At 42.1% G+C, this 18,732-nt stretch overlaps 3 protein-coding genes across 3 annotated transcripts; 1 reads left to right on the top strand and 2 right to left on the bottom strand.

The window, feature by feature from the left end:
• Positions 1-1,955: 1,955 nt before the first annotated feature.
• LOC149090566 (uncharacterized) lies at positions 1,956-6,678 on the bottom strand. The gene is made up of 2 exons (XM_089263733.1): positions 3,238-6,678; positions 1,956-2,351 (listed from the first exon to the last, which is right to left on the bottom strand). The coding sequence occupies exon 1, from the start codon at positions 6,667-6,669 to the stop codon at positions 3,373-3,375; it is 3,297 nt and encodes a 1,098-aa protein (XP_089119859.1). The 5' UTR covers positions 6,670-6,678; the 3' UTR covers positions 1,956-2,351; positions 3,238-3,372.
• A 121-nt stretch (positions 6,679-6,799) lies between these two features.
• Positions 6,800-8,692, top strand: LOC115565172 (uncharacterized). The gene has a single exon (XM_030390180.2). It carries the CDS (start codon positions 7,048-7,050, stop codon positions 8,347-8,349), a length of 1,302 nt encoding a protein of 433 aa, XP_030246040.1. The 5' UTR covers positions 6,800-7,047; the 3' UTR covers positions 8,350-8,692.
• Positions 8,693-11,032: 2,340 nt separating this feature from the next.
• On the bottom strand, positions 11,033-12,016 carry LOC115565171 (cofilin/actin-depolymerizing factor homolog). The gene is made up of 2 exons (XM_030390179.2): positions 11,873-12,016; positions 11,033-11,802 (listed from the first exon to the last, which is right to left on the bottom strand). Exon 2 carries the CDS (start codon positions 11,783-11,785, stop codon positions 11,339-11,341), a length of 447 nt encoding a protein of 148 aa, XP_030246039.1. The 5' UTR covers positions 11,786-11,802; positions 11,873-12,016; the 3' UTR covers positions 11,033-11,338.
• Positions 12,017-18,732: the final 6,716 nt, after the last annotated feature.

The following is an 18,732-nucleotide window of genomic DNA, read 5'->3' as shown; positions in this document are numbered from 1 at the left end:
ACAATGACAATGACAATGACAATGACAATGACAATGACAATGACAATGACAATGACAATGACAATGACAATGACAATGACAATGACAATGACAATGACAATGACAATGACAATGACAATGACAATGACAATGACAATGACAATGACAATGACAATGACAATGACGGTTAGCGAAATATCGCTTAGATTGAAACTCAAGTTTGTATTCACTCTTCGCCTTCACTATTGTGGGTCTTGCGCGAGTATCCTGTTGCTCACAGTGCGCCCGCGTTGATTGGGTTAGGCAAAAGTTTTCGAATTAAAATTAAATGAGCGTGTGTTATGATTCATGTAAAGTTTTTCAATTATACGCTGCTAGCTCGTGGAGGAGCACGTTACAAGTAACAAGTTACAAGTATATTAAAACCAATTAGAAAAACTTCCACGGGCAGTGAGCGCACAGGATGTATACAACAAAGTTGAATTGGCTCGCCAATAGCAAATATCCGACGAACTAGCATACGATGTTGCAATCGCTGCGCACACGGGCAACCAATTAGATCAGTTCAATGAATCGCTAACAAATTTTCAGTAATTTTAATTATCACTAATTGGGCTGAACTTAATTCAAAGTTACATTTTAGTATGAGCTAATCAACGGTCTTAACTGAATTAAATATGATTTAAATATGAAACGGACTCAATGAACAGCAGCCGGTCGGCCAATTGATTCCATGGACGGCCGAATGCATTTCAAATTGAAATTTATCAATTATTATTATTATTATTATCATTAATTATTGCTGGTCAATCCAAAGAGGAATTACGACTGACTGAAATGCTAATCCACGTTGTCATTCAGCTTGGCTGAATTAGCTCGGCAGCTGTTATCGAATTATTGAATCATGCTCAATATATTCCGAAATGTGCCACGCACATACATAAAGACATAATATATGTATATATTGTACATACATATGAAATATTTAATATGGCCTTTCATGGAGTCGCCAGCGTTAAGGACAGCGGCGACAATCGATTGTGCTGAAAGTTGAATTTATTACAGCTGTTTCCTTTAATCGGGCCACCCAAAAAAGAAAAAAAAGGACAAAGTTGGGCAAATGGTCGGAAAAACTGCGTAATAAATCTTTTTTATCGCAGCAGCTTCAAAATCATTTCGTAAATATGTGAAAATTAGTGTTACATGAGTTTTATTTCTTTTGTTTTATGAAATATAAATCAGTAAACTGTAAGCGAAATTGCTGTAGTCGGGCGTTACCGACTGCAGAACACACATTCATATTCATGGAGTAATGTAGTTGTGAAATTTTAAGTTCCTTTACCGGAACCAGATCGAGATCTTGTCATTTTATAGCTCGAGGATATGCACAAAATTTCAAGTCTCTAGTTTAAGTAGCAGAAGGGCTTATACCCAATATACCCTCATCATTTTCGTGAACGAGACCGTAGAACGTTGACTTTACTTTTAGTTTAGTCGAGTTTAACTTAATCTAAGAGCCATAAATGGCATTTTCCACAACTATAATTTGTCGCTAATGCAAACTGAGCGCAATCGCTGCCAAAGCAATTTCACTTCGCATTGATTGGGGGCTATAACTAGTTAGGTTGGCCAGGTCTTTGGGTCCAAAAACCATAAAAGACATTAATTACTTTCGTATGCGCAAACTGTCAACAGCATTGGCTATCGATTGGCAAATTATTGGCAGCTAGCCACTTCGATTAGTTACCCTAATACACAATATAAATACTTTGTCAGATTTACCGCCCACTGGGCACATTTTTGCGAGCACTTGAACTACCCAAAAAACTGCTGAGACTCGACATTTACTTTTACTACACTCTCCAGTACCCTCCAAGCTCATTGAATTACTGAGGTAGATTTATTACTACTTAAAGACTTAATATGATTCTTGATAGTCATTTATGGCTTTTAGTTGACACAAAAAAATGCCGGTGTTTGTCCCAAAGTACGAATTTTTTAATAAAAATATGATTTATAAATAACAAGTTAAAAAATAATTAAATGTTGTGATCCCAGCTGCTTAACATTTGATTCAAGCGGTCTTGATGGGGGCATATCTCTCTTGCATTTGCTAAACAGATAGATGCTGATCCACTTTGTATCGGCGACAGCCTCGTTTGTATATGAATGGGAAGTTGAGGGTCATAGTATGGGCATATATAGACGATGTATATATGTTATTGAGAATATGAACCGATTCGGTGATTCCAATTCACAGGTAGCATATCCTGCAGTTCCTTCATAGTTATTTACGTAATTACGTAATCCATTCCTTATGTGCATCTCATGAATGGTATCGACTTTAAAGGGACAGCCAATTGGGCTGCCGCCTGGAGGAGAGGAGAAATCAAATATGAAATTATGTTAGAATGTTTCTGATGGCAAAAAATAGTCAGATTTCATAAGTTGTGTGCGGAGGCAAGAGGCGGAGAGATTAAATGGTCTATGTAATATACACTTCATTGAGCCCCAAGGCAACTTGGCAGGGGGTGGCTGGGGGTGGCTGGGGGCTCTGATTGCTCACGTCTATGCTCTAATTTCAATTTAAGTCCGCCCAGGGTAAACGGACAGCAAAAACTACTCAATCGACTTGGCTCGGCTCTTTGCACCTTTTCTCATGCATTTGCTTTCGCATAAAGCTGGTTATGACTTTGGCTGCCTCTCTCTTTCTCCCTCTCTCTCTCTCACTATCCCTCTCTCTTTCTTCCGTCTGGCGTGATATTACTTTGCAGCTACCTAGTTTTATAGAGTTTGTCGCTCGGACTACTTTTTGTTTAAGTGAAATGATTTTCCTTCCGGCGCTGCCACACTCCAGCCATGTAGATGCTATGTAAATATTTAAGGTCCTCTTTCTTTTATTCTATTTTTTGTTGTTTTTTCTTGCTGGCGCAGACAATGAGAAAACTATGAGACTTGCGTACTTTTTTCTCCCTTCCCTAGTCTACTGACAGTGCAAATAATGCGAGTGCCCTGAAGCGTGTAAATGATGGCACGGACACGAACACGGATCCGGTACGGGCACAGACACGGACTGAGACTGAGACTCAGACTGAGTCTGGGGCATTCAACTTGCTGATGATGCATTGCATTGTCACAAGTCTAAGCCGCTACATCCCTCCCTGCCCACTTCACATTTCTCCCTTCCCCATCTATTTGAAGTAGCGTAACTTTCAATTTTCAAATCGATTGTGCGCTCAAATATTGTAAAGTACATACCGGAATAAATGTTAACTAGGTCGCGCCAAGCATGTAGGGTTGGAGAAAAAATTCCGAAACTAAACTGGATGTAATTTGGATAGATTTTGGCCAAGATATTTAAATTTGTAAATGATCTGTTATTTGGCAAGAGGGTCAGTCCAAATCGGTTATGGCTATTTCGTAGTTTAGCATTTCCAGAGCTTCATTCATTTCCGATAGAGAGTTCTGCTCGGGCTCTAGTGGTTCTTGATCGGTTTGGCCAGATACCTTAATTTTGTTTTGCTTTTCATGTGCCAAGGCGAGAAGCGCGGCCGGCGGCTGGAAAAACGCGTATATGAGCTCGGCCACCAGCTTGAAGATCCTCTCGGCACCCAATGTGGTCATTAGTGCTTGAAAGAATTCGGTTAAGCCCTTCGGCGCCGAGGTCAGCTGCAGAGCATGATCGACGTAGCGTAGGTTTCTTTTGACGGCCGGAAATAGTTCGCAAAATATGTTGAGCTGCTTGCAGAGCAGTCCCACCGACAGAACGAACTCATTGCGATCGTCGAACATGTAGCATTCGAGGCGACAGCGCGGCTCGAGGGTTGGCGGCATTCCCCAGTAGCTCTCCAATCGGACAAACATCTTGAGATCCAGCAGTGCGGCGAGGCGAAAGAAACGCAACAGCTGTCGGTTTTGTGGTATGGATCGGGAATTGATCTTGTTCACCAGCTTGTCCAAATTCTCGAACGCCTGTTTGGCACTCATGGGCTTCAGCTTGGTCCTCAGGAGCTCTTGGGCGCGTGGTGAATAGTTTTGCGGTACCTCTACCGGTTGCAGGACCCGCTCGAATTCCGACGACTTGGCAGTCACGATTGACTGGGATGTTTCAAAGTTCAGAGTGGATACAGATGCGTTGCCAGTAGAAATATCGCCATCGGAGTCCTTCAGTGTACGAGGACTACACAGGACCTTAATGTTATCGTTCACAGGTTCTTCTGGCTTCTTCTGCAACACATGCCGGGCGATTCTCGGCCGCTTGGTCCCGATAGTGAACTCTACTCGGCGTTGTGGTTTAGCGCAGTTCCATAGGCGCTCACGCTGCAACAACTTCGCCTTGTCGTTCTCAGCCATAAATACCCTGCGCCTGGGTGCGCTTACGCTAGGGAAATTGTCATTGTAGTCGTCGTTCATTCTCCTCGGGCCTGGCGGTGGTAGACCGTCGACGCTGCGCAGCTCCTCCCTATGGAATGTATTGCCGTGTCTATCCTCGTTCCTCTGCATGTTCGTCAGCGACATCAGGCTATCCTCGTAGTCGTCTTCGATTCGCACGTCGGTCCTGTCGATTCGACTGGACGACTTGCGCGACGAGCTGTGGCTCGAGCGTTCTTTGTCATTGAGTTCACCAGTCGGTCTCGAAGATGGAGCGTCCACCGTTGGCAACGGATAATGGCTTTCGCGAACAGTCTCTTTCGATAAGTGTGCTGTTGGAGTATTAACCTCTATATCGCTACGGCTGATGGACTTATGCGAGTGCGCCTGGGTCGGTACTGCAGCGTTATTGATTGAGCTTGCACTATCGCTTAGCATCACCGAGCTGCGAGGCGCTGACAATACAATGTCGGATTCATGCTTTTCAAGGCATTTACATGACGAAATGCTGCTCTTCTGGGATAGAGGCGTCTTCGATCGAGGTTCCATTAAAACTCTTAGTTTCTTATCCTCGTATTCGCGATATTTTCCATCGAAATCCTTGAAGCTGTCTGGTGAATCTTCAGAACGGGCCGATGCAAGAGCCGAAAAGGTGCGGTTTTTAAATAGCTTCTTAAGATTGCCGTTGCCGCCGCCGCCGATGGGACCCAGCGATTGGGAACGGTTTGCGCTGGAATCATTCCCTTTCGAGTTGACAATTTCTTCGCTGTTTCGTTGCGTCATCGCCGAGTTGGATTGACTACGTTCGACCGACTCCGTACGAGTGTTGGTGACACTGGTCAAGCTGCTACACTTTTCCACAGACGGCCTATCGCCGCGATCATTTCTCATCGCCAAATAGTTTTTATTATTCAATGGTTGATCATCAGCATTGTAGCCGACATGCGGGGAAAATGCACGGCTCCGGGCTGGCGATTTGTCCACGCTAGCTCCCGAGGTGAACCCGACATTGGGACGACCCCTGCCAGAGTCCGTTCTGGCATTTGTTTCCGAGTGAGCATTGCGAGGCTCATTGCGGCTCTCGGTGGACATCTGGAGCTGAGTACGTGCCCTCCTTTGCAGCATTGTATGAGGCCTATCAGCTTGATTGATATGTGGGGGGCTCATTTCAATATGTGTCCTTGAATGGGACAGCGCACGGTCCTTCCCAAGCTGCATTTCGGTATAGGCCTTTATGATCGTGTTCGATCTTCGATGGCCATTCGGCAGCCATGTTTGCTCCAAAGGGCCAATGTCCGGCGTGTCAACCAGAGGCATGCGGTTTGCTGCCAAACTCTTGGCCGTGACATTATGGTGCATCATTGAGCTGCAACGCGGTCTCTGCCGGAATTCCTTTGCTGAGGTCAAATCAACTGGTGGCTGGGGTGGACGCTGTGCTGCTTTGTTGATCCTCCTCTTTTTGGGGACTGGTGGATGCTCCCTGCGGGGCTTAAACACCCGTAAGGAAAGCGACATCTCATCGCCGTCATAGTTCACAATGATTGGCTTTGTTGGCCGACTTATGGTTACCTCAAAGATGCGATTCCTAATGTCCGTCTTTTTGAAGGCGTCCGCCAGCGCAATGTAGCTCGAGCAGAAGACAATAGTGTAGTTATCTGGTCTCTGGGTATAGACAAGTAGATCCTTTTCGTCGCCGGTCAGACTCGTGACGCCTATATGGCGCTCTCCATCAATCGCATAGCCATGCACGATGTGCTTTTCGGATGGTTCTTCTGTTGGCGTTATCAGAAGCAATAGGTTTTCGAAATTCGTAATGCCAAACAGTTTGTTCAGAACGCCATCGGCGTTTGGCTCAGACCCTTTAGTAAATGTTATTTGCGGACGTACGAAACGTTTTGTAACTTCAAATGGACGAACAGTGAGAACTCTGGTTACATAACGGCCGGGAAAGGTAACAGTCTCAATCCGGTCCAGTATTCGTGATTCAGACGATATTAAGTTACCGCTACATCCAGCCCCCGGTGATTCGCTATAGATCATTCCCAAAATTTCCTCAACTTCCTTTCGTTCATTCATTTGAGTTTGAGTCTTTCGTCGGCTATCCGCCTTTGATGGCTTAACACGTTCATCTCCTGGATTCATTTTCAAGAAGAAAAAAAAAGGATAGTGCTGTAGGTATTTTTGGTTATAGCCGAAAGATGTAGAGAAAGGAAAGTTTCTTAGATGTTTTAGTTTTATTTTTTGGGTCGAAAAATTTTGGAAAAGTAAAATTCGTCCGACTCGTGTCAGTAACAACCTAAAATGAATTGAATTAAACATTCTCGTTCACTAGGTAGCATTCAGTGTGACGTTCAAGTCATGGGCTACTTTATAGCAATGCCCTTTGCGATGACTTTTCGCTCGTTTTGACATGGAACAGAATTTGTTTGGTTGACAGAACAGAAGACTCACGAAAAAAAAACACACAAAAATAAATTTCGTCTAAAAAATACATTTCCATGCGATTAGAAGCATTTGTTTCGATTCCTGTTGAACTATATTGACTAACGTAACTCTCCCAAAAACCTATTGACAGTTCAGTTATCCGTGTTTCAGGCATGTGGTTATAGTTGTACAGTGTATATTTATTTTTGTAGAAGTGTTTTTTTTTTTTTTTTTTCTTTTTCCTTCCTGATTTGCACTTGGATCGGTTGAGCGATGGAAGCACGTCGCCTCGAGCGCCAGCGCCGGGACTCGGCGAAGAGCACCGCCGCCGAGAAGCTGCCGTCGACACAGGACGAGGAGTTCCACTTGCGGCTCATCGATCTATACAGCAAGTATCCGTGCCTGTGGAAAACAACGATCAGTGACTACGAGAATGCGGCCCTGAAGCGTCAGGCCTGGCAGGAAATCAGCAACCAGCTGGGCGCCCACCTCTCGCCCTCGCTCGTGCGCAGCCGGATCAGCAGCATGCGCTATCGGCTGAACCTCTACAAGCTGCAGATGATCGAGTACAAGATGAGTCCGGCCAGCGGCAAGAAGCCGGAGAAGCTCTACTATATCGATAGATTTGCCTTCCTCGACGAGCCGAGCGGCTCGCAGCCGCTGAACGAGAACGCGCAGTCAGAGGTCGACCTGGGGCAGGACAAGAAGAAGCTGAAGAGCCAAAAGTCCAGCATTGCCAACATATTCAAGCAGCGCATGCAGCAGGAGCAGGAGCAGCCGGTGCAGCTGCCGACCGTGCTGCAGCGGCTCAGCCAGAGCGATCGATCCAGTGGCGGTGTCAAGGAGCAGCCGGAGAGCACCCTCGACGACTATTCGGACTTCAGCATTGCCAGTATTGTGAGGCACCCAGGGCCGCATCAGTCCTTACTCGCGAAGAACCGTAGACGGGTCAGCCAGGACATACGCTTGAGTGAGCTGCGCAAGCAGGTGGTTGGCGATCAGCTGGTCGGCGCGACGGCCAAGCCGGCTGCATTGAGCCCACCTCCACATTCGGACATTGACAATATGCTCAAGAAGCGTATGCATCGCTTGGGCATGGCCGAGATGGGCAAAGAGTCGCCCGCGGACAGCCTGGACAGCTTCACCGACTATCGCAGCTCCCTGATCAATATACCCAGCGTGGTGAAGAAGCGGATGCGTCAACAGCTCCAGATCGGCATGATGCGCGCCTGGGACGACGACAGGAGCAACACCAATAAGCCGGACTCCCAAATGAGCCTACCCCAGACCTCGGTGCCCCTGCGCGCCCTGCCCGGCGACTCGGTGTCGAAGACCAAAGTCAGCAAACACCAGCGCACGCCGAGGCCAGTGGCTAGCTCCGCCGAGCAGCTGTCCGACGAGGAGGACTTCTACCGGCTGCATTGGTCGCTGCGCCAGCAGCAGCGCTCCCGTCGCTCCGGCGGCAAATCATCACTCAATCGCGACCAACTGCCGCAGCCGGTGCCGCCCCTACTGCTCGGCAGCTGCACCACCTCCAGCAGCAACATGGAGAGCGTGCACGAACACCTGCTATAGACATGCAATCAATCAGTGCTGCCCACTATGGGGACACACTGTGGTCCATTGCAGCCACACCATGCTCACCATTGATTTTAAATTTTGTAACTATGATTACCAGTACCAATCGTTCCAGTAACATTAGCTGATATTCCCAACACGTTCCCACATACAACAGTTCGATTTTAACACCACAACATATCCGTTCGGCGAAGCAACTCAACTGAATACATAGGAATCTCTAAGCGCGGACCAATTTTCGTATACATGTTTACATAGAGGTTGAATGCAAAAAACCTGGATCAAATTAAATTAACTTTCGATGAGAAATTCACTATAAATAAACAAAGGAGTCAAAGGACCTGGTCATCTGTTTTTGTTTCACCTATATATAGGTCGACTCAAATCTCCGGGGGGAGACTTGTTTGTCACGCAGATCAAGGGCGCTCTGAGCACGGTCTGTTTAGAGATTGGGCAAACTTTCTGTTTTCTGTGCTACGAATCGCTGTTCCAGCCATGATTTATCAAACTGAAGAGAGTTTATGAAGACGTCAGTAAAAGCTTTCCAGTAATTAAAATAACAAATTTTGAAAACTTTGGAGGATATGGCTTTAACCAATTTCTCATGCCCTCCCAAAATAATAAATATAATATTTGGGAAAGTCTCTAGTTTCAATGGCTTTTTATAGCTAGACGAGCGGACGGAAAGTGGGACAATCAAGCGGACAGCTTGACGGATGCAAGGATAAACAGCAAAACAGACATCAAGATGTACGGACGGACTGATGGGAAGACGGACGAACCAGTGGGCAGTATGATGGACAGACAGCCTGATATACGGTCGGACATACAAGACGGACGAACGGACACGGACTGACTGCAAGCTATACAGATGGATGGACTGCAAGCCAGACGGATCTAAACACGACCAAGCAGATATACGGACGTATTGACCGACAGTAGTTCAGATAGACGAACGTACGGCAAGACATACGGACGGATGAACTGCAAAGAGACGGAAGGTTAGACAGGCAGACCGAAACCAATATGTTCCTTCATCTCTATTTTCTAGACATTGCCAATCGCTGAGCTGACGATCCCGCCGCATACGATTCGGACTCCCATTGATTCCCTCAAAACCAATAAAGCACAGGGTATTTCAATAGTCAATACATATAATTTGTGTTTCGAATAGCATTTAATTTTAATAAATTGCTTGATAGTTGAACCTTGATTAACTGGCAAGGTGCGAACCGATTGAGCAGTCAATGTCACGGCATCTCCAATCAAATTGGAGGCCATTGGCCGGAATGTGCTCTCTGTTCAAACGGACGCCAGAATGTGGGCGGCCGCACTTCTTTTCCTCTATTTCGCTGTTGTTTTGGTCTTCTTCTTGTTGGTGTTGGATGTGTTTTGCTATACAAACGAATTTTGGATTGCTCTCCACCCTCTCGCTGGCGCTACCTTTGCTCCAATATCCTGGCGTTACGCTCTGGCGCTGGCTGGCATTTGCTGTCCTTGTTGCACGCATAAATTGGCAAAATTTTAATTTTCCACTAGATTTGCGTGGATTTTTGGCTCGTGTTTTGTTTGCTCTGTGCCCTTTTCAGTTTTGCTTTGATTTTGTGTGCGTGTGTGGGTGGGGTGGGTGGTGTGGGTGGTGTGGGTGGTGTGTGTGTAGGTGGTGTAGTGCTCGTTGTCTCTCTCTCTCTTTCCCTCTGTCTCTGTGTTGTTCACTTTCGCTCTGTGTCTCTTCCTCTCTCCCTCGCCCTCCTTTCTCCCTCTCTCACTGTCTCTCTCTCTCTCTTTGTGTTGTGGTGGTGTCTCTTGTTATTGTTTCCTTATGCATTATGCTGCAAGCTCCACTTGAATCTGCTTTGTTATCAACTTCCTTCTTGTGGCTCCAAGTAGCTTTGCTGGGCGACAGCCGCCGCAACGGGGCGTATGATGAATATTCATGAGCTCCAATTCCAATTCCCTTCTGGGGCATCGCCGGCCAAACGAGCTGCCATTGTTCGAGTACACCGCAAGTCGATCGAAACCAAATGCCATTATATATATATATATCGTCTGTGTTTATTTGCATTTGACGCTGGCTTGCCTCGCCATTAGCCGGTCGCCGAGCCTCGAACTATTGGGCTTATTGCACTCAGAATGTAAGAAATTCTCTTGTATCTCGCTGGAGTCTTAATTTAAGCAGGCGACGTGCTCATTCTCGGCTTGATTAATTCCAAATGCGCTGCCAAATGAAATGGAAAGGCTGCTGATTGAAGACTGGAGGCTGGATAGAGGCCGATGGCTGAAGGCGGCTGGTTGCGAATCTCAACTCGGTCATGATTTATGAATGAGATAAAAAGTCTCAATGGCAAAAGTTTTGTCGTCTTCGTATTATTTTTAGCCCAGACCGACGGGGGGAGGCGTCGCATCGAGTGAGTGGGGGGCGGAGTGCCATCAGTTGAGGGTGGGGCCGCCATAAATTACAGTTGACGCTGCAAAATGATGCCGCGTGGCGTGGCCGCGCCCAGCCAAATGTTAAATGGGCTCATTAGAAGCGGCAAAATCAAATCAAATTGCCACCAAGCGGAGCCAGTTGCAAATGTGGCGCCATGTGGAGCCTATGTAGCTCAACAGATTTCGATATCCAGATGCTAAAGATGGCGTTGTCTTGCTTGAACTGTCTTTGTCTCTCTCTTCCTCTCTCTCCCTCTCTTCCTCTCTCTCTGTCTCTCTGTGTGTGTATGTATAACGGGAATAATGCTTTAATAAGCGAGAAGATTAAAGTTAATTAAGCAACTCAACAGTTTGATAGCCAATTTGGCTGCCAGTTAATGGGGTTTACGATGTGTTTTTGTTTTTGGTTCTTGCTTCCGTTTCTTCTTTTTTTTTCGTTTTTTTGCTAGTGCTTGCGATTATTAATGTGTTGGCATTCGTGTTGGTATTAGTTTAAGTAATAGTAGTGATAGTGTTGTTGTTGTTGTTGTTGCTGTTGTTGTATATGTTACTTAAATTAGTTGCGGTCCAGCAGGCGAAGCTGCTCCTCAACACACTCGCGACAGGCCTCATCCAATTCGGTGGCCTGAATATACTTCTGTACACCGTTGAACTCCTTCTTGAGTGCAGCAAACGAGCTGGAGTAGAGCATCTTGTCCTTGATCTTGGCCTGCATGGGACACCAGAGCATCAGGAAGAGCTTCTCCTTCAGGCAGGTCGACGACGCGCCCTGGCACTGATGATGATAGGCATAATCGTAGACCGCATAACGGCACTCATCCGGTCCGCCCCGGCGCAAATCGTTGAGGAAATCATCGTAGCTGGCAGTGCGACGCCCAACCACATCCACGATGATCTCGCGCTCCTGCTTGATGGCATAGATCACATAGCGATGCTGCTTCAGCTTGCGTATCTCTTCGAAAATGCCCTTGCACTCCGTGGAAACCTCGATGCCCGATGCCATGCTGATGCCCTCAATCGCTGCACGGAGTACTGCGACCGCTTCAATAATATAGCCAAGTTCGCTTGCGAAACGCTGCGCTCTACTCACCCGTTTCGAATGTACTGAAAAAATATGTATTGCTTTGCTTGAATTTGTTTGCTTGCTTAATATTCCATGAAATTTAGACGACTAGCTTCGATTCCACTTCCACCGGGAATGACAGTGACGGCAGTCCAGTCAGCGCCAGCTGTGTGCCATTCGAGAAGCCTACTGCGTGAGCAAAGCTGTCTACGAATTTCAGTTACAAATGTGGCTTAAGGCTGGCAGCATAAACAGACACGACTTTGTTTAGATAACAGTTTCCAGGGAAGTGCTGACTAATAATACTGTATACCCTGTACTTACTAGTTGGATATGATAGGCATAACACCTGAGTGCTTGAGAAGCCGGGGTCCACATTGAAAATGGGCATTATGGGTATGGTTATATATACATATATCCCTTTAATTCTGGTATCAATCTAGTCCTGTTCGTTTGCCTTTCAGTTCCTCTGTTCTTATGTATAAACTTGTCGATCTCTGTCTCTGTTTGAGCTACAGATTTAATATTGAAAGAGCAACCCTATTTAAAGCCGATAAATATTCCCGTTGTAGTACTATCGATTAAAAAGCTAGTTTAAGATTATCTATAAAATTATATTTCGTACATCTTTAAAGCAAGAATCCAAGTTTTATTCTTTATAAAACTATGTATTTTTTAAATATTTATTGTTATTATACTTTGTGAACATTCTTCAAATGGAAAGTCAGCTTTAAAAATTGCCGATATGAAATACCATTTGCATACTTTATAAATGGCCATATAATCATGAGTATGTAAAGACTATATGCGCACAATTGCATTATAATCGCCTTACTAATTCAGAAGTTATTGAGAATCTTGTGAGCTAGATGAAAAACCCGTACTTGAGACATGAGAATATGAACTATAAACTAAGCAATTATTTTTTTAAATTTCTGCTTCAATGACTACATTGTATTTTAAAGCTTGAATCATTCGATATTCAGAACAGCCCTGGTTGTAAATAGAGTTTTCTTACTTCTTCCAGTTGAAACGTGATAACAGTGAAAATATTTTATAGTTGAGCATATTCATTCGAAGATTTCACAATGCTGAAATTGTTGCAGCAGCAATGGGCACAAGTGTGGAAGGGGGGAGTCGACTGCAGGCTCAATGCTTCACAGTATTTTCTAGTCAGTCACACCCAACGGAAGCTCTCAGGAAAGTTTATTTAGCACAGTTGGCCGCACCATAAACATTAGTCCATCGAATCCCACTATTGTCTAAATCGAATCGGGTAAATTGCCAAGTGCATTGCAATGGGTGAGCAGAGAAGTGCTGAAACTATATGCCCATGGCTGCAACAATCATGTTGAGCTGAACAAATGCCGGTTGGAGCCACCCAAAACTGTTGTCGGCCATAAAATGCTCCATTTGGCTAACAGCTGGTCGCGGATTCAGAGACAACAGCCACAGCTGCAGCAGCTGCGGCTGCACTTGCTCGCGTTGACGCACGCAATTGTTTTGTCATTCACATGCGGGTAGAGAGAGAGAGAGAGAGGAAGAGGGGGGCACGCATGCATGCGTGCATGCACTTACATGCATGCGAGCTGATGTGGGTGGCTTTGCCTGCTGTCGTCTGCAAGTGACAACTTAACAAATACTAGGGGCGGTAGGTGGAGGGGCATGGAAACGCACAGCTTGGCGATTTGCCATCTCAATCAGAGTTTTCAGCACGGACACAGTTTATATGCAAGTTTTGGGCGAGATATCCGATGGCAAGTGAAGGCAGACATTGGCAAATATGATAGCTGCCAAATGTCTGCAAACTTGTCCTGCTGCCTGGCCGCATGTCTGGGCAGGGTCAACTGGCTGGCCAAGAGCAAGCAGTATCCGGCTAACGGCAATATAAACATCGGGAGCAGCTGCATTGATTGGCTTCTGCAAGACAATATCTATTCCAAGCCAGCCTCATGGTCCGCTCCAGCTGATATGTAATGTAATATTCAATTAAAACTCTTGTCTGCCGCCTCTATTATGCAATCGCATGTGTGTTGGTATGGATGTTCATATGTATATGTTTGGTTTACCTCGTGTCTTCCATCTATATTAGATAATCGCCTGTGTGTTTGCGTATATGTTTATGCTCATTCACACAGTGCAACGGGTATATTGATTTATCTCATTTAGCTCTATTTACATCAGATGGGTGTTTGTGTATATATAAATGGGTATATACGTATGCTCATTCACAACGTGAAATGGGTATATTGGCTTATGTCTTCTCTTCTATCTATATAGATAATCACGTGGGTGTTTCTGTACATGTTTATGCTCATTCACATACTGAAATAGGTATATTGGTTTGTCCAGTGTATTTCATCTATATTAGATAGTTACATGTATGTATGTTTATGCTCATTCACCAAATGAAACGGGTATATTGGTTATGGCTTATCTTCCTTCTTCTATAATAAATAATTGTATATGCGTTTATTTATACATACAGCTGCGAAAAATAAAATAGCACCACTTGCATATTCAGAGTTTGAGGAGTTCTCCTGGACACATTTATCAATGTATTGATGTAATTTTTTCACTCAGATAAGCAGAAATGAATTAGTTATTACGGCAAAAAAGAATTATCACAAAAATATTCATAGTTTTTATATAAATCAAAAATCAAAAATTTCTCAAAAAAGCCGAAAAAATGCCGAAAAAAATAATAGCACCACTACTCCTTTTCGAGTGAAAACATGTATTTTTAGCAGAGTTACATATCTTCAAAAGCATTTATTGATGAGATTTGTTGTTTATATATCTATTTCAATTAAAAAATTTACAAAATTTGTAAAAATTTGCAAAAAATGGGTCGTGGGAAGTATTGCACCCCCGAACAACGCAATCTAATCAAAAAGTTGATTTCGGCTCGAAATTTTCACAGGAAAGTTGGTCGTTTGATGGGTTATTCACATAAAAAGATCCACCATGCATTAATCCATAAAAAAAATTATGAAAAATGAGGACAGCGGTGAGTTCTGACCTAGCAACAGATGACTTGACTCATTCGCGTGAGTAAAAAAGATCCTTTTAAGTCGGCTACTCAACTGAAAAAGGACCTAAACATATCAGCAATAGACCAAACAGTACGGATATACTTAAAACATTACGATTTAAATGTTTTCCGTTCAAGAAAAGTACCACATTTGAATAGAAAACATATTTCTAAACGGATGGCATTGGCAAAGGGTCACAAATATTGGTCTGCGCAGGAATAGAGCAACATTCTTTGGCTTGATGAAAGTAAGATGTTAATGTTTGGTGGAAAGGGAGCGCGGTCCAACCTTAGAAGTCCACAGAACTTGCAATTTAACCCTAAACGTACAACAAAAACCATTAAAGGTGGAGGATCAAATTTAAGGGTATGGGGTTGCTTTTTGTACTATGGTGTAGGCACAATTCATTGGATCAAAACCATAACTGACCGACATTTTTATGTTGATATATTGGAATAAGTGATGCTGGATACAATATACCACTAAAATGGGTCTTCCAGCAAGACAATGACCCCAAAAACACCGAAAGGAAAGCGAAGGAATGGTTCCAGGAGAACTCAATCGACTAACCTGCACAGCCGGCGGACCTAAATCTAATCGAAAATTTGTGGGCAGTTGACTTAAAATAGTTTCTGAATGTTATACAAGCAATGCAAAGAAGTTTTGGGAAGTCGCTTAGGAGTCCTGAGCTTAAATTCCCTTTAAACGATGTCAGGACTTGGTTGAATCCATGTCTGGGCGTTGAGCAGCCCTAATTGCTAACAAAGGCAAAACAAACAAATGCTAAACTTAAGGGAGTATATTAATTTTCATTTGTCATTAACTATAAATTAAAAGTTTTTACTCATTTTAATGTTTTAAATAATTTTTAGCGCAAAATGAAAAAGTGGTGCTATTATTTTTTTTGGCATTTTTTCGGCTTTTTTGAGAATTTTTTGATTTATATAAAAACTATGAATATTTTTGTGATAATTCTTTTTTGCCGTAATAACTAATTCATTTCTGCTTATCTGAGTGAAAAAATTACATCAGTACATTGATAAATGTGTCCAGGAGAACTCCTCAAACTCTGAATATGCAAGTGGTGCTATTTTATTTTTCGCAGCTGTATGTAGATATTTATACTTATTCACAAAGTAAAACGGGTATATTGGTTACGGCTTATCCCCATTCTTCTATAATAAATAATCGTATATGCGTTTATATATACATATGCAGCTGTTTATTCTTATTCACAAAGTAAAACAGGTATATTGGTGTATCTCGTGTCTTTAATCCGTATTATGCCAAATTGAATGACGTTTTTACAGTTGACCTACTCTATTGGCTTATAAAAAATATCATGATTTTTTATATCAGTTTTGTCACATCGAAGCGCAAGGAAAACATATTTTTCATTAGTTGCACGCATTTCGAACGTGAATGCGTATTCTTCAGTCGATAACACCCGACTGCAACATTCTCATTTATCTAAAACCGCATTTATTTTAGTCCATCAAACCCTCAAACGCTTGCCAAAAACAATGCAAATGTATTTGTGCATAGATCTCTGAGAGACGAGAACATGTCACAACATGCTCAGCCCATCAGGTAACTACTGTACATATGGATATTACGTGTACAAATGCAAGTGCACGCAAAAGAAACGAGCAAAAGTTTGCCGTAAAACTCGAACTCGAACTCGAGTTTTGGGCAGGCAATGCAAGGAATGCAGGAAAAGTTTCAGTTGTGGTGAATATTTCAGTGGGGGGGTTAACCAACTCAGAAATGATTCCCTTAGTGCATATTTTATGCATTTTGCATTTCATTTCTCCTCTAATTTCCATCACTGGCAAACGAATTTGAGTTTAATAGTCAAGCAAGCCTCAGACTCGACCAAACCACTGAAAGTCCATTCGAATATCCACTGAAGGCAGGGCAATACGTATTACGTATACGCACGCTGAACACAGTGGACAAGTTGTAAATAAAAATTTGCATTTTCAGCACGAAAACAACGTGAGGTAATCAGATATTGTATTAAGCCTTAATTGCTTGCTGTTGCCTGGTTTTTTGTTTGATTTTGCCTTGTTTATTTCGCTGCTTTCCTTTTCTGTTTTTTGTTTTTGTTTTTGATTTAAAATGTCAATTACGGTAAGCAGGAATTAAATATTTCCGCTGCATTTGCTTGTTATCCTGTTGAAATTCAATATGTTTGTCTTTCTCATGCATATTTAAGCAACTTCTATGCCTTCCTTTCGTTGCTGCTGTCGTTGTTGTTGCTGCGCGGCTGTAATCAACATGCGTGGCCCATGCGTGCTCCACGCTCCGTATGCCATTAACAGCCACACCAATTTGCTGGCAGTGCCAATGCGAAATTCGACCCGCTCCGTGGGCGTAGCGGAACAGCCATGTGGGCCGTAAATTAAATACAAAGTTAAGTAAAATACACTTGAGGCAACAGAGCGAACGCGCTACACGGCCAGAGAAAGAAACAGACACAGACAGAGACAGAGACAGAGACAGAGACAGAGATAGAGATGCCATCAACAGCTGAATGAGAAGCCAAATGGCACTGATTTTATGGCACTGATTTGATCGACTCACTGATGCGCTGTAAAAGATGATGAGATATTTAATGCTCTCATAATAATAAAATATAAAATGAATTTATTTTGAATTGTCTAAAATTTTCTTTACTTTTACCTTTTAGTTTGGCTTAGACGATTTCCTGAGTATTTTTAAGCTCATAACAGTTTTGCTTATGAATTCAAATTTTTTTTTTATTATTATTCTTTTTATTTTTTATTTTAATATGTAAATATTTTGTAAGCACATTTAAAGTGTATTAAATATAAAATATGTTCACTTTCTGGAATAAAAAAAAAGTTCTATATATTTTTGTTAAGCATATTAAATACAATATATTTTATAGAAATATTCTCAAATAAATATATTGTTAATTTCTAAGATTACAAAAAAATTGTTAACATTTTTTTTTTTTTTCAGAAATTAATCACAAAAAAAAAATATATATATTTTTAAATCAAGTTTTATTTGCTGCAGTTTTAAGACTTATGAAAGTATTTTTAGTATATATTCTCTTTTTTTAATTTATAATTGCTTACAAAAAAATTGTTAACATTTTTTTTTTTTCAGAAATTAATAACATAAAAAAAATTAAGTATTTTTAAATCAAGTTTTTTGTTGCAGTTTTCAGACTTATGAAAGTATTTTTAGTATATATTCTCTTTATTCAATTTATAATTTATTACAAGCATATTTATTTTCTTTTATAATATTTAATTTTATACATTTTTATTTTTACAGAGCTCACTCGAAATTAAAAATAAGAATAAATAAAAAAATCAAGTCTATGTATATAAAATTGCACACATATTTATTTTCAGTAAGAGGTATATTTTCTATTTCCGGAATATGCAAAAGAAAATTTGTATACAATTATAATTATCAAGTTGAATACTTAACGAAGCTCAGCTTAGAAGATTATTTCCATTGAAAATTGTTAATGAATTAAAATATTTGTGTATCAAATTTCACATTTTTTAATTTCTAGCACAAAAATAATATTTTTTTTTATCTAGCAAATTTGATAAAAATACACAAAATTTTCTTTGATCTATGCGAAACATTTAGGCGGAAATAGGACTTGAGCTCTGCTTTTGTCATAGATTTTAATGATAGCAAAACATTTTTATGGCTGCAGGGCAAACAATATGAACAATGACAGAGAATGTAGATAACGTGATGGAATAGCTGAAGGCATGGCTAAACGATGCCCTGTAAAAACAAGAAAAAAAAATAGAGAGAGTGATGAATTATTATCATTATTATTTAGTTTTGTCTTTGAAT

The sequence above is a fragment of the Drosophila navojoa genome, chromosome X (assembly GCF_054131105.1).
Source record: "Drosophila navojoa isolate 15081-1374.11 chromosome X, UAZ_NAV_1.0, whole genome shotgun sequence".
Classification (NCBI taxonomy): Eukaryota; Metazoa; Arthropoda; class Insecta; order Diptera; family Drosophilidae; genus Drosophila; species Drosophila navojoa.
This window is presented reverse-complemented; position numbering and strand designations above follow the sequence as displayed.

Bases quoted from the DNA above. Each gene is read 5' to 3' on its own strand.
- LOC149090566 (XM_089263733.1), bottom strand. From the start codon at position 6,669: ATGTTTAATTCAATTCATTTTAGGTTGTTACTGACACGAGTCGGACGA.
- LOC115565172 (XM_030390180.2), top strand. From the start codon at position 7,048: ATGGAAGCACGTCGCCTCGAGCGCCAGCGCCGGGACTCGGCGAAGAGC.
- LOC115565171 (XM_030390179.2), bottom strand. From the start codon at position 11,785: ATGGCATCGGGCATCGAGGTTTCCACGGAGTGCAAGGGCATTTTCGAA.